Source organism: Callospermophilus lateralis, chromosome 4 (genome assembly GCF_048772815.1).
Source record: "Callospermophilus lateralis isolate mCalLat2 chromosome 4, mCalLat2.hap1, whole genome shotgun sequence".
NCBI lineage: Eukaryota > Metazoa > Chordata > Mammalia > Rodentia > Sciuridae > Callospermophilus > Callospermophilus lateralis.
The window spans coordinates 121538084-121559419 of record NC_135308.1 but is presented as its reverse complement, the minus strand read 5'-3'; the positions used below and the strand labels follow the sequence as shown (position 1 = coordinate 121559419).

The window sequence follows — 21336 nt, the reverse complement described above, 5'->3', positions numbered from 1 at the left end:
AAGAAAACCATGCTTAAAAAATAAAGGAAGATACAATGACTATATCTCATCAAACAAATTATCTTTAAGAAGATCTTAATATCCAAATAACTCAAAGTAACTCCAAGAAGGATTCATGCCCAGAAACATCACAGGAAAATATGTTGAAAGCTAATGACAAAAACTCTTGAAAGCAATAAAAATGACGTCATACACAAGGGACAGTAAGATTAACAACTGATTTCTCGTCAATGATGACCAGAAAACTGTGGGATAATATATTATAAATATTCAAAAGAAGGGGCATGGGAAGAATGGAGGAACTTTGGACAGGGCAAAGGGGAGGGAGTAGAAGGGAGGGGCCATGGGGATAGGAAAGATGGTGGAATGAGATGGACAGCATTACCCTAAGTATATGTATGACGACATGAATGGTGTGACTCTAGTTTGTGTACAATCAAAGAAATGAAAAATTGTGCTCTATTTGTGTACTGTGAATTGCATTCTGCTGTCATGTATAACTAAAAATTAAACAAAAAGATTTTTTAAAAAGTGTTCAAAGGAAAAAAAATCATCCAGGAGGAATTTTATATCCTGTGCAACTATCTTTCAAAAGACAAATTAAACTCAGTTTATTAAATATTTTATTTACTGTATTTCTTTAGAACAATCTTTCAAGAACTATTTTTTCCCTCCTTCAGTAATTTTCTCTACGATTTTCTTCATTGAAATTTTAATAATGAATCAATTTTGTCAAGTAGAGTCACAGTTTATTGACACAGAGAATCAATAGCTAGCAGATCTTACAAACATACTGTTTATCTGAACCAGAAAAGAAAGTTAATATCACAAATTCTATAAATACATATTTGCTCTCCTTTATTTTCTCAATTCCTTTAAATAACATGAAATTGTGTAAAGCAATAACAATACTAATTCATTGTTGGGTTTGTAATATATAGCTGCCTAACTGTAGAACCAAACTGGATAAAAAAAATAGTTTTATAAAAGTAAGATTTTTTTTTTTAATCTGACTGGAGTTGTTAGTACAATTTCAAAGTAGATTCTAATAAGGTTAAGATGGACCCTAGGGCACCAAGTAAGAAAGTAATACAAAATAATACTATGGGAGTATCACTAAAAGAATTTAACTGTTACAGTATAAAAACCTCTTGATATAAAAGAAAGTAATAAATAAAGCTCAGAACCTAAAAAGAGATACATAAAAATGCAACAAAATGACAGACAGCTATTCAATTTATACAACTCTAAATGTAAACCCTGAATGTAAACAATTCTCTACAGAATTGTAGAGAATGTCAGACTGAAAAAAGAAAAATGCTGACCAAAGTATATATCTTTTAAAATAAAAATAGAAAAATAAAAGCACAGAAAAATGTATATCATGAAAAAAAACATAAGAAAGCTGGAGGGACTCTATTATTACCAGATTAAATAAACATTCATCAAATCAACTCACAGAACTGAAAAGAAAAAGAGCCAATTCAATAGTAATAGTTGGGAGATTGGGGCTCAGTATAGCATACCTATAATCCCAGGTCTAGGGAGGCTCACACAGCCTGGGTAATTTAACAAGACACTGTCTCAAAAAAAAGAAAAAATTAAAATAAAAAAAAAAAGAGAGAGAGAGAGAGAAGAAGAAGAAGAAGAACTAGGCATGTAGCTCAGGGCAAAGTGCCCTGGATTCAATTCCCTATACTTAAAAAAAAAAAAAAAAAAAAAGTGGTTGTGAGATTTTAATAATAACCCATTTCAATAACAGTTGTGGCCAGGTGATACTGCAAGTTGTGATCCCAGTAACTCTGGAAGCTGAGGCTGGAGAATCTCAAGTTTAAGGCCAGCCTTGGCAAGACCCTATACCAAAATAAAAAGAAAAGGTGTTGGATACAGCTCTGTGGTAGAGTGCTTGCCTGGCATGCCAGGCAGGCTCAATGCTCCCGCCGCCCCCCATAAGATGGGGAAGTACAACAACTAAACAGATCAACAAGCCAACAGATAATTGAAAGCAGTATGAAACAACAAGATCTGACAGATGTTTATAGACTAGCCAAGGAACAGCAAAACACATTCTTCAAGAGCTAATGGAACATTTTCCAGAATAACAGTAAGTTCCCCAAAGACAAGGGAATGAAATTAGAAATAGGAGATAGGGCAAAGGGTGGGTGGGAGGGGAAGGGAGGGGGCATGGGGTTAGAAATGATGATGAAATGTGATGGACGTCATTATCCAAAGTACATGTATGAAGATACAAATTGGTGTGAATATACTTTGTATACAACCAGAGATATGAAAAATTTGTGCTCTATATGTGTAATATGAATTGTCATGCATTCCATTGTTATAGATAAATAAAAATCATCCTTCTAAATAGCCACAGGGTTAAAAACACATACATACACACACAATAAATTTCTAGTTTAGGAATGAACTTGAAAATAAAATATACCCAAACCTTATGTAATACATTGAAAGCAAAGTTTGGAGGGATAGTTACAGTAGTAAATGCCTACATTAAAAGAATTAATTATCTAAACTTCTACCTTATTAACTAGAAAAAGATGAACAAACTAAACCAAAAGCAATGAGGAGATAATAAAGATGAGAACAGGAGTAGGTAAAATGGGAACAGAAGAGCAAAAAAGAAAAAAATGTTAAGTTTACTGTTGAAAAAGACAAATTATACAAAAAAAAAAAAAAAAAAAAAAAAAGCCCAGGCCAGGCCTAGATGAATTCTACTAAACAATTAAAAAAAGAAATTAGTTATCACTAGTTTATAAACTGTTCCAAAACACCGAAATACCTGGAATACTTCCTAATTCAATCTCTGAGAGCATTTTTACCTAGATAACAAAGACATCACAAATCTAATCACATCACAAAAACCAATATCTCTTATGGAATCTCTTATGGAATTAGACATAAAAATCCCCAACAAAATGCTAATTATATTCAGCAACACATAAAAGGGATTACACATCTTATCTACATAAGATTTATCCCAGGAATATGAAAGTTGTTCAATATACAAAAATCAAAAATGCAATATACTACATTCATAAGACAAAATTCACATCTTGAATTATGCAGAAAAAGTATTTGAAAAACTCCAACATGCCTTTATGATAAAAACAGCAAAACAGAAGGAAACTTTTTCAAACTGATAAAAGATATTCTATAAAAAGGCTTTTTTTTTTTAAAAAGTAATATCATAATTAATGGTGAAAGGTTGGATACTTTCCTTCTAAGATCAGGAAAAAGTCTGTTCACTCTTATCACTTCTATTCGACACTGTACTGAAGATTCTAACTAGAATAATTAGGCAAGAAAATAAAATAGAAAACATCTAAACTAAACAAGAAGTGAAACTATCTAGATGAGGTGATCACATACGTAGAAAATCCTAAGGAAGACACTAAAAATGTCTAGATTTTACAGCAGTTTAATAATAGTTTAGATTCTATAATGACAATATAGCAACAAATTTTGCAATATGTAAACGAAAAAGTTCAGGAAGATTACAGGGTAAAAAATCAATATGCTAGAATTAATTGCATCTCCAAGCAACAATGAACAATCCAAAAACTAAATTAAGAAAACAATTCTATTTCCAAACCACCAAAGAGATTTAAACACTTAAGCATAAGTTTATCAAAAGAAGTATATAATTTCTACTCTGAAAACTACAAAGCATTTCTGGAAAGAAATTAAAGAGCTATATAAATACAAAGCTATCCAAGTTTCATAGATCAGAACACTTTAAGATGGCAGTATACTCAACACTAATCTACTGATTGAACACAATCCCTATCAGAATTTCACCTGGCCTCTTTGCAGAAATCAACAAGATAATCCTAAAACTCAAATGGAAATTAGACGGACACAGACTAATCCAAACAATCTTGAAAAAGAAAAAAGGTCCTAGGAGGATTATCGTTTTCTATTTTCAAACTTGCAGTCTATAATCATACAGGCATAAGAATAAACACATCAGTTACATAGAATTGAGAATCCAGAAATAAATCTTCACATTTACATTCAATTCATGTTAAACAAAGAGTTCCAAGATAAATCAATAGGGGAAGGGACAGTGTGAACAAACATTACACTTTTAAACATTGCACATTTTTCATTATTAACATATCCGTCAGATAATCTATACACAAATTTAAGCCTAGCAGCATACAAAACTTAGAAAAAGTTGTAGCATCTTCCTCATAAAAACTAAGAATATTACAGTACCAATGCATTCATCCCATAAACATTTCAGGTACCAGTTAGTAAAATACTAGAAAAAAAAGAAAAAAAAAAAAAAACACTATCCAAAAGAAGTGAATGAATGTTACATGCAATACTAATTTTAAAATTATGTAGCAAAAGAAATCAGACAAAATACACTCTCTACATTTCCATTTGGTTGACTCTCTTAAAAAAAAATAAATAAACTATACTGACAAGTCAGTCAAGGGTTGCTTGGACAATCACGATGACCACCATCATCAATGAAACTTCAGAGGTGATGGGAATATTCTGAATCTGAATCAGTAATGGTCATACAAGTGTGTAAATTTGTCAAAACTCACAAAAAAGGACACTTAAATAGGTGCCTTGTAATACTGTAAAAACATTTTTATATTTATTAAAACATAATAAATATAAAAATGACAGTAGTTCCTATGGGCATTAAAATGGAAAATAATGGACCCTGTCCTGAGAAACTCTATTAACAAGAGATACATTTAAATTTAAAGAAGTCTTTCTAAGGCTGGGGTCATGGCTCAGTAGAAGAGTGCTTGCCTCACAAATGAGACACTAAGTTCGATTCTCAGACTCTAATATAAATAAAGAATAAAACAAAGGTCCCTCAACAACTTAAAAAAAAAAAAGTTTTCCTAAAACTTTTAAGTAGCATATTAACGTGCTTTAAAAAAATTATAACGTTTGACAGAAATCAGTAGCAGCACTAGCTTTCTTGGTCCAAATTGCTTGATCCTCTTAGTATTTATATTTAATTCAGCCATCTAAAGTTTATTTACTAATTTCTCTGCAAAGAATTTACATCACATATGGACTGTTATAATCTAACTGCATTATATCTTGCTTCCCAACTTAAAGAGCTAGTTCCACAGAAAGATTTTTTTTATATCATGATAGCACCAAAGCTATCTACATTCAGTAGAAAATATGATTCAAACTTTGAATTTTGATCTTTTCCCGAGCTAGGAGCATGTGGTACAATATTGTTGGCAGCAAGGAAGCACAGCAATGTATAAAATATTGTGTTGGTAAACCATGTTGTTACAGTAGTTTGTGTATTAAATGCACTTTCAACTTGAGATATTTAACTCATTCTAAGTAGAGAAGTTTCTATACTTGTTACCCAACAGAACCTCTATTCAACTGTAAAATGAAAAGAATTCAGCTAATTTTATATAACATGTAAAAAGGATCTATGAGATCATTTTATCCCAAGTAAAAGTTAGTCTTTATGGTGGTTCAGCAACATTTTTTCCTCATTTGCCCTGGTCCCCCACCTTTTCTGTAACCATCTACCATTGTCTCTCTTTCCTGCTACACTGCAGCCACACAAACTTCCTTGCAATTTTTCAATCATAAAACACCAAGACTACCTCTCCAGGGTATTTGCTCTTTGTTGTCATTTCCTGAAATCCTTTTCTTCTATTATGCACAGGATTGCTCACCCGTTCACCTTCAGAGGAAGAACTTTTCTGACCAGTCTATGTAAATCTGCATCCCATATGTAATCCATACTCCTAGTCTTTTTCTCCACATCCTTACTACCTTCTGCCATACCAATTTTTTTTATATATTGTTGTATTCTCTAGAACAGGGCCTGACATATAAGAGTCAAATATCTGTCTAATGAACAAATAAATTAGTAACACAAAGCATCTAATGCAGTACACACTTTGCCTACCCCACAGAGCAAATTACTATTTTCAGATTTTCAAGCCCTCCAAACAGCATAAGCTTAAATGAAAGTACAATCTAATTTTAACACTTCCTATCTTCACTACATTTTGTGTTGATACAATAAAGTAGTCAAAAATTCTCTTAAATTCCTACATTAAGTTTATCCTGTTTAAACCACTTGGTGATCAATTGTGGAAAAATAACTGTGTTTGTATTAATTTCATATCATATTTATTCCTCCCCCACACCAAGAAGTATGGAATAATGCCTGTCAAGGGACCAGACAGAATTATATAACCCATATTAGTTTTAACTCTATTCTTATCAGTGAGAATGAAGAAAATAAACAGAAAACACATAAAATATAAGTCATCACACAATACAAAGAGTTCAATCTTTAGAAAAATTTTAAAAACTCACATTTTTAAAAATATCTTTTATACCTTTAAAATATAGAACAATGTTAGTACACAACTATATTAAGTATCACTGACAACAGAGTGAAAAACAGACAATTCACAGAATAAGGATATAAATCAGCACAGCTTTGGTCTAATAAACTATTAAAAGCTTTGAAAAACAGCTTTTCATATTTGATAAATAGTCATTTGTCAGGCTGTGTGAGGTTTCAAATACACATCAGTAAACAACATTACTTTAGTCCCCACTCATGACCCAGTGGTAGAATGCAAGACAAACTTTTAAATGACTAATTACAGTACAAGTTAACCATCTCTAATATAAAAATCCAAAATCTGAAATAATCATATACAAAACTTTTTTTAGTGCCAACATAACATTCAAAAAAGTTCAAATTTAAGCATTTTAGATTCCATATTGCTCAGGTTGGGGATACTCAATTGGTAAAGTCTATATAAATATTCCAAAATGAAAAAAATCTCAAACACTTCTACTTCCCAGAATTCTGAATAAAGGATATTCAACCTTAGATGCTATGGAGAACAGGATTTACTTAATGTTAGTTAGGGAAAGCCTTCTCTGAGATGGGTCCTACAGTACATAAGTTATGCCAAATGCTATACTATATATTGTCATTTACTCCTTCTAACCCATGAAGTAAGTACCATTATTATGTTTACTCTTATAAGAGAGGGCATTAAAGCTTGAAAAGTAATTTGACTAAGGACACAAAAATTTGTTAAGCATTGGAGCTACTTAACTTCAGAATTCATGTACATCAAAATTACATTAAACTTACAGGAATGCTTTCTTTAAAAAAATTCAAACATACAAACTAAAATTCAGCCACATGTTCATCAGAGTGCTATTTACGAAACTGAAAATAAAAATAAAATAAAATATTCAACAATAAGAAATCATTAAATCAGTAATGCTTTGGCCATTAAGAGTCTTGTTTGGGATAAATATTACAAATGAGTTTATCTCAATTTCTCTATTACAAAAATGTAAACGATAGATGTCTCTAGATGTCTCCTCTTTTTTATACTTTCCTTCATTTTCTAAGTTTCCACACCATGTATTATTTAATAATCAGGAAGCAAAACAAAGAGGCTGTAGTACTTACAAATAGAAACAGACAAGATATGCACGCGCACACACACAAAGTGACAAATAATGTTTGTCCTAGCTAACAGTTTTCGAGGTTGCAGGCTTGGAAGTAATTTTTCTTTTTTTCCTAATTTTTACTTACTACCCTTCTTATATTAAACGCATACCATTACTATTACTTTTTACCATAGTAATTCCCTCACATTTTTTACATCATATTAAAAATTTTAAAACCAATATATTAACAGTAGTGCTTCTTTAGCATGCTGCTACATAAGCAAATATATGTGTATATATATACCTACACACACACAGAGGAATCCAAAATACTAAAATAGCTAAGTTATAACACTAATCATTTCTGTACAAGAGTCTTCCCTTTAAAAAAAAAACAAAAAACTTCATTTCAGAATTCCCTAGGTTGAAGATGCCCCAGTGTCTAAAAACTTTTCAAATTATCAATTTGAATAAGGTTTTAGAAATCAAGAAACTTATATCATTTTTTTCTTGAGACAACTGATAAATCAGAAATAAAGATAAATCATTTCTGAAATACTGTTAAAGCTAACAGAAAAGCAAACATATACCTTTGTTATGTCTTGATAGTTTAGCACAGATATTATTTGTTCAATGCTGGCATATACAATTACAAAGAAAGGCCTTATCAATATTTTACCTTGGGATATAGACTGTTCTGAAGAATAAACTCTCTAGTTACTCTAATTTCCACAAATAAACAAAGAGATTTTGATTTTGAAAACTTTTCTAAAATGTGCTAATTTATCTTTTTCTTAGAATAATACACATTATGGACATAACTGAATAAGATGCCTGAGCATGCTGTTTTGCCTGACAATAATTATAAAATTATTATTAAATTTAAATCATTAAGCTTATTAAATTAATTATTAAATTATTAATTATGAACAGGCATATTTTGTCAAGGATCTGTAGTTTTTAAATTTTTTTTTAGTTATAGATGGGACAATACCTTTATTTATTTATTTTTACGTGATGCTGAGGATAGAACCCAGTGCCTCCCATGTGCTAGGAGAGTGCTCTACCACTGAGCTACAACCCCAGCCCTGTAGGTTTTTATATAAATAAATTTTAGATGAATCGTTTGATTTTTAATTATTTGCCTTGGTTACTATGAAAAAAAAATGAGGCTCTACTCTGAGGTGGCAGAGTGAGTTACTATAGAGTTTTAATGTTATTAGAACAAAAAAAGTATTTTACTTGAAAGTAGCGTTTTATAACTAAGAAGATTAAATAATCAATCAGCAAACACAATAAGCACTTAAAAATAACTAGGTTTTACAAGAATGACAGTATAAGCTGTGCTTTTCCTTCAATGCACAGCCATCATTTTCTACATTCATTAGTCTGATTCACTTTCCTCACTTTGCTATTGCAGCTACTTAGTGCTATTCTGCTTTCCTTATATGGTATTTACTTTTAATGCTTCAAAAGACTCATCACTAGCCAGACTCTGTGGTGCACAACTATAACCCCAGTGGCTCAGGAGGCTGAGGCAAGAGGATCATGAGTTCAAAGTCAGCCTCAAAAACAGTGAGTCACTAAGCAACTCAGTGAGCCCCTCTCTCTAAATAAAATACTAAAAAGGGCTAGGGATGTGGCTCAGTGGTTGCGTGCCCCTGAGTTCAATCCACAGTACACCCCTCAAAAAAGGCTCAGTCCTCAAATAAGAGAGCTTACAGATTTAAGGGGGGAGGGGGAGACTTAAGTTTTTCAAACATTATATATGCAAAGAATATATAGTAGTTTCAAACTATTACACTGATGTTCTCTATGTTCAGTTACAAATGGATTTTTAAAAGATAAGCCTACTTACAAAAAATATACTTGACTAACCATGATAAAGTATGCAAATGCAAATAGTTACAAGAAATAATAAAAATAACCCCCAAAATATCCATGATCTTCACCCTTATCTATGAATGAACTGTATGAAGCAGGCTTCCTACTATATATAACTGCAAACAGAAAGACTCAGGACTTCAGCATGCAAAATTATCAAGTACTATATTAAATGGCCTGCTATGATGAACATAGAATGTTTTTTGCCCACTCCAATAATCTCTCAATTCCCCTGTCCTAAAGTCTAATAAGCCAGATATTTCATTAAACTGAACTGCATAAAGGAGAAATCTCATGAATGTAACATCATCACAAGATAATATCACATATTTAACTAGATTCATCTTAACTAGTTACAACCAGTAATCAGAAATAGCTACTAAAACCCTTTCAACATGCTTTACAGTTGGCCAAATACTTCGCTTTCAATTATCTTTAATTGTCATCAGCTACTCTGGGAGGCATAAATTATTTTTTAAAAGACAAAGTTCTTCAATATTAATTGATTTGTTTAAGCACATAACGAAAAGTTTCTAAGGCCCAGACTAGATTCCATCTTCTGGATCCATGTGGAATGTTCACAAAATAATGTTATTTCTCCATTAAAAATCAGCATACTTTCAAAGGTAATAGATGGCAGATTTTTTCAACTTTCAAAAAATAAGTGAAATTTAGCCAATCCCCAAAAAACAAATGCCAAATGATTTCTCTGATTTAAGGATGCTGATCCATAATATGCTGCACGCAAGGGCAGGAGGAATATTAAATTAATTCTAGATAGGGCAAAGGGAAAAGGGGAGGGAAGGGAAGGGAGGGGACATACAGGTAGGAAAGAAGGTAGAACTTGATGGTCATCATTACCTAAGTACTCTACTTTGTGTACAACCAGAGATAGGAAAAATTGTGCTCCATATGTGTAATATGAATTGTAATGCATTCTGTTGTCATATATAACAAATTAAAATTAAAAATATTTTAAGATACGCTTATTTTTTAGGTACTATGTCAAGTATTTCCCCTAAATTTCCAGAATTTTGGAAATATTTGCTCAAATCAAAGGGTAAGAACCAACACTGTTAAAAACATACTGTTATGAGTTTTACAGAATCAAAATTTAAGACATTAAACACATCCAAGAAAAAATATTTTATTCATTTTAAGGCAAAAAAAATAGAGATAGAGTCAGGTGCAGTGGCACATGCCTATAATCCCAGAGACTCGGTAGGCTGAGGCAAGAGAGTCGCAAGTTCTAGGCTAGCCTTAGCAACTTAGCAAGACCCTGTCTCAAAATAAAAAGAACTGGGGACACACTGGTAAAGTGCCCCTGCATTCAATCTCCAGTACAAAAGAAAAATAAATGAAAACAGGCACTAAGAAAATTACTACAAATAACTCCACATTATTCAGACTGTAAATGGCAGATCAATTAGATACCATTTAACAAATTATTATATGCCTATAATCTATAATGTCCCCTATTCTGTGCCAAGTGCTACAGGTAGAGCAATGCTAAGATTTATTATCCAAATACTACACACAATACATCACAGACACCATTTAAACAAAATTTCTGGTAGGAAAAGCATGTCTAGACTGGAAAAGCAAGACTGTATTCTTGTTTACATTTACAAATTTGATACATAATAGAGCACAGTGCAAACAGTAGCTAGTTCTCAAATGCCTCAGAAGCTTTTCTTTAATGTAACATTTCCCACTCCAAAAAACAAAAACAAAACAAAAAGAACCTTTAGTCCTTATATGTCAACTCTGAAGTAAATATTGTTATTGATCCACATTTTTCAAACGAGAAAGCTGAAGTTTAGGGAGGATAAGTCACACAGCTAATTAAAAGCAAAACAGTTATTTAAATTCAGGTTGGCCAGCCGTTCAGACTTTTAGGCAAAATTATGTAAAATTTCAGCACAATTTAACTGTGCTTAATAGAAGATAGTTATAATCAGTTCTATTTTATTCAGTCAAAAATGAACTAAATAGACAAGTAGACAACTTGGGTAGCTCCAAATCACCATGGTAAAAACATTAACTTTTGCCATTATAAAATGGTATATAATGTATACTATCAAAGTAATAATTCAAACTACATTCATAGGGAATCAATTCTTTTTATCCAGAACATTCATCTAGGGTGTTTCTGCACGTCAGAATTAAACAATGCTGGCAATCTAACATCAATGCATAACTGTTGGGTATAATATTTTCATCTAAAAACACATGTATCACAGAAATGGGAAAAAAGGCATGTCTAAGAACATAAGAGTATCAGCTTCTATGAGTGATTTTTTTTCACTATAAATTTTGTTGGTATTATTCTGATTTATCCAAGTAATGTTAAATATCATTCCTACAAATTATGTCAAATAACAACATTCAAATTTTGCCTGCCTCAAAACTTTTTTTTTAATAACTTCATTTTATTTACTTATATGTGGTGCTGAGGATTGAACCCAGGGCCTTGCATGTTGGAGGAGAGCACTCTACCACTGAGCCATAACCCCGGCCCCCTGCCTCAAAACTTACATATCAAATTTCATCTATTAATGTCAAAACTTCCAACTATTGGCATTAGTATATATGTATCACAAACAAGTTTTCCAGATGGTACACATTACAGAGTTTTGAAGTTATAATTAAACAAGAATAAAAAAATCTATGAATACAAAATATTTATTTGTCTAATGGAGACAAAACAATTCTTTAAAACTTTGTGGCATATAATAGACCATCAAGCTTGTAATTATAAAAATTTCCTCTGAATCACAAATCTGATCATTACTGTTTTTAAAAAGCCATTTAAAAAATTGGTAGTGACTCTAAAAAGCCAACGTAAAATAAAGATCTCTCATACTGCAGCTATTTTACTCCTTCAACTATGAGATCCCAGAACCGCATCAAGATTGATGAAGAATTACCTTGCCATTTTCTAAATCCAGCATATCCTCCCGACAAATACATTGCTGATGAACTGCCGCTTCCATATAGTAAACTTGAAATCTAGTTCAAGCACTATCTCCTGGAACCAATTCATTAATTCCTTAAAATAAGATTGCTCTAGTCTAGTGCATTTCTACAGCACGCACCACCAAAACTTAAAAGCTTGAGAAATATGCAGGACACGTATAATGGTGCACAGCTCGTAGTTAACATTTATTGAACTATACAAGGTAATCTGATTAAATATAAAAAACAATATGAACTGATTTCTAATAAGTATTTAAAATTGAAAACTAAAACTTCCTAAAATCATTCATTATTTTAGGGAAACACAAATTGATGAAAATTTTAAATTTGTTCTCTTATGTCATTTTCCACTAATGTATACAAACCCTGAATTCCATCAGAGCTAGAAAACACTTTTAAGCTCACTTAATGAAAAATAATTCCTTCTTCCTTGAGATCCCGATAAAATTTATTAAAGGCTAATAGTAGAGCTCTTGCCTCCAACAACTGAAGCTCTGGGTTGGATCCCTAGTATTCAAAAAAAAAAAAAAAAAAAAAGACAATGACATGGGTAACTATAGGATCCACCATAAAATTTTCAGCAGTTAAATGGATTACATCTTATTTGTCTCTTCCCTCACTTCAGTGTTTACCCCATTCATGCAGAAAGCACTAAGAAAATGTTTATAAAATATCTTGGTATCTTCAAAACCACAAAACTTGATCCTACTTCAGAGCCTTCTATTTCTTCTGCCTGGTAAACCATTCACTCAAAGATTTTTGCATGGCTTTCTCCTTTTTTGGTTTCTGCTCAAATGGCCCCTTCACAGCAGTCTTCTCTCAACACTCTAGTTAAAATAATCTGTTCTTCAAAACTAGTCAACTGCTGTTACTTTTAACCACCTTTATTTTCTTCACTGGTTATGACTACCTAAAAGTATTTACTCCCCAACAGAATATTAGTTTGATGAAGATGAAAACTTCTATTGACCACCACCATATTTACAGAATCTAAAAATAATTTCTAACACAGAACACCCAAACACTAAAGGATTTAGTTGAAAATATCTAGAGTGCTAACATCTAACCAGTAGAACCTAAAGTTTAAAACAATTTCTATCCAAACCAACATCAAGTAAATTCTACAAATCTTGCATCTGCAGAAAGAAGTCTTATAAACACTTTAAAAACACAGAATTTCAAAACTACTCTAAGATTTCATCTCACTCCAGTCAGAACAGCAGCTATTATGACTACAAACAACAATAAGAGTTGGCAAGGATGTGGGGGAAAAAGGTACACTCATACACTGCTGGTGGGACTGCAAATTGGTGCCGTCAATATGGAAAGCAGTATGGAGATTCATTGGAAAATTGGGAATGGAACCACCATTTGACCCAGCTATCTCTCTCCTCCGTCTATACCCAAAGGACTTAAAAACAGCATACTACAGGGACACAGCCACATCAATGTTTACAGCAGCACAATTCACAATAGCTAAATTGAGGAACCAACCTAGATGCCCTTCATAGATGAATGGATAAAAAATAAAAATGTGGCATATATACACAATGGAATATTACTCAGCAATAAAAGAGAATAAAACATGGCATTTGCAGGTAAATGAATAGAGTTAGAAAAGATAATGCTAAGTGAAGTTAGCCAATCCCAAAAACCCAAATGCCAAATATTTTCTTTGATATAAGGAGGCTGTTCGTAGTGGGATAGGGAGTGGGAGCATGGGAGGAATAGACTAACTCTAGATAGGGCAGTGGGGTGGGAGGGGAAGGGAAGGGACTTGGGGTTAGAAATAATGGTGGAATGTGATGAACAGTATCATCCAAAGTACACGTATGAAGACATGAACTAGTGTGAATATATTTTGTATATAACCGGAGGTATGAAAAATTTGTGCTCTCTATGTGTAATAAGAATTGTAATGCACTCCACTATGATATATAAATTAAAAAATTAATATAAAAAACACAGAATTTTAGGGTTGACAGTAACTTTAGAGATCACTGAATCCAGCAATTCACAAATATGTGCTTCACAAAATCCCAGAAGCATATGATTACAATTGTTTTAAACATACGCATATATTTTGGAACATACACAAAAGTGCATTATAGATTAAATTTTAAAACACTTTGAGATTGCTAGCTCTACTGCCTGGTTAATTGGTTTTGCTGTAGACCTCAAAGTTTAGGCTGACATGTCTAAGAATACACCTAGAATTTCTCATAAAACTGCACAGATTAGAACATTTTATGACTCTTATTTTTCTGTCCAGACATGCTCACTCATGCAGAAACCACAAAAACTACATCCCAAAAGTACTATTTTGTATACTACTAAATCAAGGGAAAGCTCAAGGCATATCTACTTAAGCACGATTGCCTCACAGAGTAACTGTGCAATAAGGAAATATGCAAAATGTGGCATCGACATCATATAATGTATTATTACCTATTCTCATAGTATTCTTCTAAGTTTTGAGTGTTTCTAAATGAATGTTTAGAATTTTTTAAAAAATGAACAGCTGTTGGGTATTGTTAAGAATCATGTTTGAAACAACTTTCCTACTGCTACTTCTCTTTCAAATTTCTCTATCAATTATCTGCAAGATGATCAAGTTTCAAAAAGCAAACCTTCCACTTACACTAACTTAATCTTATCATTTTCTCTATAGAGGGTACTAAAATAAATAAAGTCGACTTTTGAGTTAGGTGAAAACGGTCTTCATAATTCCCAACTTCTAATTTTTATACTGATCTAAGTATCCTGACTATTCTTTGTAATTGTTAATGTTAAATTTATTTTAAAAGTTAACATCAAAACCACAACCATATAAAATTGAAATAATGTATGTGGAAGTACTTTACAAGTTGTAAAGCATTTTTAAAATACTAACCACAGTAAGGCCAAAGGAATCCAGATCTTTTGAATTGGTATGGTAAACTTAATGAATATTATTATTTTACTTATATATGAAAGACTCTTACAAACAGAAAACTATGAAATTTATAAGCACGATAAGCACTATACCTTACAATGTAAAAGTAACACAAAAGTACATTCCTGTCAGATATGTCATAAAACCCAATAAATGTTCCTCTACCAAATACGCCATCTTACATAATCAATCATTACATTTTGTCCAGATGCTGACTCACAATGGAGTTGTTTTTAACTTCTGAATATATAAGTGGGAAAATGGTGTATCAATATGTTTGGACAAAAATCAAGTCAATTTATTGCTACCTAAATTGCCAGGCCACAGTACTTTTCTCTTGCTTATTTTATTTACTAAATGAAGATTTAGTTTCCCATAAGACATTTAGTTTCCATTCAGAAAAAGCAGAGAAAGGATTAGTAGCCTGAGTACCAGATCAAATTCTCTTTTTAAAAAAACATTGTCATTCAAAAAGTCCCTGGAAAATATATAGGCAAGTAATATATAAGAAAAGATTTCTAAAATTATAAGCCAAACATTAGCATCTCAACTAAATAAGTCATTTATCCTGTTTTGATATCTACAACTCTAAAACAAACAAAAGGTGGCTCACAATCTCTTATCCAAACCCTTATGGCCAGAAATTTCTCAAAATTATAATCTTTAAGATTTTAGAAAGAAAAGTAAAAAAATATATCACATGTAGCATCACATCCCCCAAGTGGTCTAGGCAGCAACTGTAATCAAACACACTAACATATCTATATTAAGCTGCTAGAAAACTATAGTAAGAGGGATAATATAATACTAATTAGGTTAAGAGAAATAATTCCAATTGAAATTTACGATGTTTAAAAAACAAACAAACAAAAAGATCAGTTTTCAGAACTTTTTGTATCTTGCATCTCTGATAAGTATACATGAAACCTTCTCACCCAATTTCATAAGAACAATGGTTTTCAAACTGAGAACTTCTACTTTGCACTAAGTATTGGACCAGGTATTAGCAGGAAAGGGGGGAGGGGCACAGAATCTTAACTTCAGAAAGCCCAAATCTAACAGGAACTCCCCATTTAGGGGTAAATATGTATTACCTTATAAATACAAATACAAAGTATCTTCTTCAACTAATGATTGTAGCCATATAAATTACTGTAAGAAATACAGTCAAGGGGGATGTGGCTCAAGCAGCAGCTCGGTAGCTCGCTTGCCTGCCATGTGTGCGGCCCAGGTTCGATCCTCAGTACCACATACAAACAAACATGTTGTGTCTGCCAGTAAGTAAATATTAAAATTTAAAAAAAAAGAAATACAGTCAAAAGCAAAACATGACCTTAATCACTCAATTCCTAACATTATTTTCTTAGTTCCATACAGACTACACATTTCTGTAAGAAGCTAGTCACTTATTTTATCATAGATAATTAAGCAAATATAAGAAAGGATTCAAGACAGTAAAGGAATACAGGACATCTTTCTCCCCATCTTTTCAAACTTGCTGCTTCTGGTTTGTGGCTTGGAAAATGAACACTCTGTCAGTATTAAGTGTCAAAAGACAATCTGGCAAAACAGTTCCAATTAAGACATGTTTATGGAGAACCTACCAAGTACTATGCAGTATAGAAAGCACCAGAAATACAAATACAAACAAAACAGAGCCCTACCCCTCAGATGCTCATAGTCCAGTGGATGTTTCACTGGAAGGTAAGGAGAGAGAACCAATTACAAAACAATGTGACACATATGATAATGGAAGTCTGAAGAATAAAATGCAACATAGCATGAGAATTCTGGGAGTCAAGAAAAATTCCATGAAGAAAGTGATATCAGAGAAGAATTTTAAATAAGTTTATGAAGCAACAGAAGTGACAGTTAACCCCCAACACAAATGCATACATACACACACACACACACACACACACACGAATGAAAAGAAAAAGGAAATTTCAGAGTAAATGGCAAATATAAATGAAACACCTAACTATATATAAATGAATTTAGATCCTGAGTCTAAGAACAGACAAAATATTAAAGAGTGTCCAGGAAAGAAAATTTTTCCTAACTTACTGTTGTGCATTTCCTCTTGTATAAGCTATGAGCTCTTAGCCAAAAAATAAGGTAAAGCATTTTCTTATTTCATAATGCAGCATATCCCCTAAGTGACATGCCAAGAGATCTGCATCTAAAGTTCAGAAAACAAGCTATCAGAAAATAGTAAGAATTTCACTTCCAGGTCAGTCTTAATAGTATACAAATGAATATGCCTTATCAGCATGAGAAATAATTGTGATGAGTTAAAGTAGAAATCACACCATGACAAACAGAAAACCAAGAAAAATTATATATTACTTAAATTGAAAAGGGGCTTAATAAATAAAGCTCAGGTAAAAGTTAATTTTTCTTCTACTTTTTTTACAAAGGCAAATTGTCTACAACATCAATTTTAGCAAAGCTCTTTTCAACACATCTAGTATATGTCATAATTCAATTCCTTTAAATATTATAGGTAGAAATCATCCTTGATAAGGAAGAACAATCACCTGTCTCAAGGACCAGAATGACTCCTATCATAGTACTAGATATCTTGATAAGTATTGTATGTAATTCTATTCAAACATTACAGTAGAACTCAGATTAACTCTGCCCCCAAAACTGCTCTATCTGATAACTTCTGCTTCTTTGTTTTAATAAGTCCACTAGGGGTCCAGGTAACAAAGAAAACTGTAAATATTTAAAAGTATCTTTTCCACAGACTGTATCACTATTCACATTAAGTTGTCCTCAAATGTTTATTTAAAGAAGCATATAAGATCCAGAATTTATTTTTAAATATGTGATCTTAACAAAAACTTTAGTTAAAAAATATTATCACTGAAGAAAAAATTAAATTGTAAACTAAAATTACATTTACTAGCTTATGAATGTCTACTCACAATATTTACATATGAAGTACTTTTTAAAACTCTTCCGCATTATCAGACAATTTTATAAAGCCAATTTGTCTCTAAAAAAGGTAAAACTATAACTTCTGGTGGGATGTGAAAAATTTTTTAGTGGTATTTTTCATAGTTTAAGTACTTTTAACACCAGTATCTTCTAAAGAGACAAATACCAAAAGTACTGGGTTGGAACTATTCCCAACGAAATCTACTCATAAATCTGAAGTACTTACTAATTTTTGAATAAAGAGAACTTTCACGTTTTAACTATAAAGCACCTCTGAAAAATCAAAAAGTAAATGAAACATCCAAAATAATAAAGCAAAAAAAAAAATTAGTTCTTTTAGGGAGGTATATCATTTGGAATTCTTTATTTTATATTTAAGATCAGGTACTTCTCAAATGAAGATGGTATAAATCATTCAAATATGCACTTTGCCCTCATTTTCCCACTCAAGGTATTAGCAGGAAGCCCTACAATCCAAATCTTTAGATAAAAGGGGGGAAGTACTATTTTAAATTAAGTGAGGTCTTGCAAAGTCAAGAAAGAAGTGGATAGAGTAGAAGGAATTTTAGAGGATTTTTTTCTTTTTTCAGTTTATTTTGTATTTCTTTTCCTTTAGATTTAGTATTACAAAACAACTGCAAACCAAAGAGTAGTGTAATATACAGGGTTTACTAAGGATCTCGGTCTACTAGTTCATTTAAGAAACATTTCAATGAAACAAGACCTGAATGTAGATGGACATGTAAGCATTTGAATGTACATTTAATCATTTCAGTCTACTGAGATTCTTAATAAGCCCTTTAAACCTGGGATAAAGTTACCTCCCCAAATTGTAAGATATCAATTTATTGACATTTGGCAAAGAACTGCTGTCAAATATACCCAGTATTCACAAACTCAATGTACAGCTGGGTATGTAAATAGATACTTTCAAATTTCTATGCCACCCCAGTCCAATCTTTATTAATAATCTCCACTTATGTTATTTCAAGCAAATGGACAATGGCACCTATGATTCTTGAGCTCTAAAAATTCTTACTATCAAGCATGACAGGAAATGTGTTCCACTTTTAACATTTAAATTCAAGTATGGCTTTCTATGTGATCAGTACAGTACTTTCAACTATTATGCCAAAAATTTTTTTAGAGTACTTAATTATTAAGAACTGTCCAGACAATAAATAAAGGAGTAAGATCCTCTGACCAAGAGTTTAACGAAAATGAAAGAAAATATGGTGCACTTGTGGTCTTTGGATGTTGAAAAGTGAAGCTGCCTACTAGGACTAGCAGGAAGTTGATGTTAAGGTGCCTTCCGAAGTCAGTGGTACCCGTATGTAAGACTTTTGTGGGGACGATAGCGTACTCACAGCGCCCAGAATAAATGCAAATTTTAAAAATGCTTTAACAAAAGAAAACTTATTCGTTTTCGCTAAGGGCCATAGTTACCAAAAGTTAGAAGCTTTTTCTAGACATACAACAGTACCTCAACTAAGAATCAGGAAGGGCTTCTCTTAATCCGATTTATTTCTTCCATTACACTTTAAAGTTTAAGACCTAAAAGCAAAGAGTGGAGAGGCCCCGGCGGAAGTAAAAACATTAGGGCTTGCAACTTCACAAACAAAAACAGCGTCTCGGGTTCCTCCGCCTCCCCAGGACCATCAGGACTCGGTCTCTACTATACCACGGAAGCTTCAACCTCCGGGTGCGGTGGCAGAAGCAGCATCACAGTTGCACTCCTCCTGCCTCCACCATGCACGGCCTTCGGTATCCCAGGGCCTGGAAGCTCCTGAGGCCCGTTAACCAGTCCAGTGTCCCCCATCTTACACTTACATACACAAACAAAAACACACACAAGTGGCGGATGATGTGCGTGAATTGAGAGAATGTGAAGAACCAGGGACCAGCAGCTGCTGGGAAGGTGGCAAAGCCGACCAAAGCGGGCCAGGGCTCCTCGGCTGCCGGCGCTGCCACCTTCTCTTTTCACCCCAGGAAGCAGCGCGGCGGCAGCCGCTCCTCCGCGCTGGCGGGAGCCCGGGGGAGCGGAGTCCGGGAAAAGCCCGGCCGCCCGCGGACGGGACTGGGCCTAGGATCTGGAGCCGGCGCTGCAGCGGCCCGAGTACAGCGACGCTTTACGTCCCGTCCACCACCCCCCATACACACCCCCTCCCTCCCTCCACCGCCGCCACCCCCCCTCCCCGCCCGCTCCGCTCTCCCTCTCTCGATTGGAGCCGAGACAAAAGCAACGGGAAGCGGCGGGCCGGGACGCTACCCGCGGACCCCGAGTGCGACAGGGCCGGCCCCGAGGCATTCCCCCGCCTTGCGGGGGCCCCGAATCCGCCGCCCCCGCCGCGCGCCCCGCTGCCAGACTTCCGAAAATTTGCCAAAAACTCACCGCATGAATTTTCTTGTCCCGCGGATCCAAGATGGCGACGTATCCACCGCGGAGGCTGCTGGGAGCAAGACCTTTACCCTCTGACCCCCGCCGTGACCCCCGTCGCTCCGACTTCCCTCAAGGCGGCGGCGGCGGAAGGTGGGAGCTGTGACAGGGTTGGGGGTGGGTAAGCTGCTTCCTGCGCGCTTGTGAGAGGAAGAGGAGAAACGCTTCACTCCCCCACCGCCCACATCGAGACTCTACGGTGTCTCCTACCTACTGACTGAAAGGCTTGTCGCTCCGCGGCCGTTACAGTGAGCGGAGCTTCTGCGGCAGCTGCCTTGCTCCTAAAGCCAGGTTGCTTCGCACTGGGTTCCGGCCTTGGGTCCGAAGGGGGCCGCGGGGTCCAGGGGCGGGGAATGGTGAGGTGGCGTCGGTCCGCCCACCTGGGGGACGCTGAGCGTGTTTGTGTTTGTGTTTGTGTCCTGTTCCCCGCCGCCCCACGTCCGCTTCGAGACCGGCGCCCTCGCACCTCTTGGAGCAAGTCTGATGGCCGTCCCGTTTCCTTCCCCAGCCCCTCAGCCTCCGGTGCTCGTGCACTCACCTCCAGATACCGACAGCACGTCACCGTCAGTTCCTGAGAAGTGAGTTGTCTTCTGCCGAAACCATTGGTGTCTAATCACTCCTCCGTCTTTTTTTTTTTTTTTAAACCGGTGGTATAAAGTAAAAATGCAGAGCTGGTTTTTAAAGCACTGGTGTATGA

The 21336-nt window shown here is 34.3% G+C and overlaps 1 protein-coding gene across 5 annotated transcripts in view; it reads right to left on the bottom strand.

Annotated features, from left to right (window-relative positions):
* The window catches only part of Cnot2 (CCR4-NOT transcription complex subunit 2), a 101304-nt gene extending 80591 nt beyond the window's left edge, over positions 1 to 20713 (bottom strand). For 2 of the 5 annotated variants that reach the window (XM_076854857.2, XM_076854856.1), the window contains exon 1: positions 20595 to 20712. Coding sequence is in view for 2 of the 5 variants with exons in the window: in XM_076854856.1 (XP_076710971.1) it covers positions 20595 to 20599 (5 nt within the window). In the remaining 3 variants the exon portion in view is untranslated. Of the gene's footprint in view, positions 1 to 19685; positions 20297 to 20594 lie in introns of those variants that run through there. The other 3 variants (XM_076854859.1, XM_076854861.1, XM_076854858.1) reach the window with 3 other exon arrangements.
* Between the last annotated feature and the right edge of the window lie 623 nt (positions 20714 to 21336).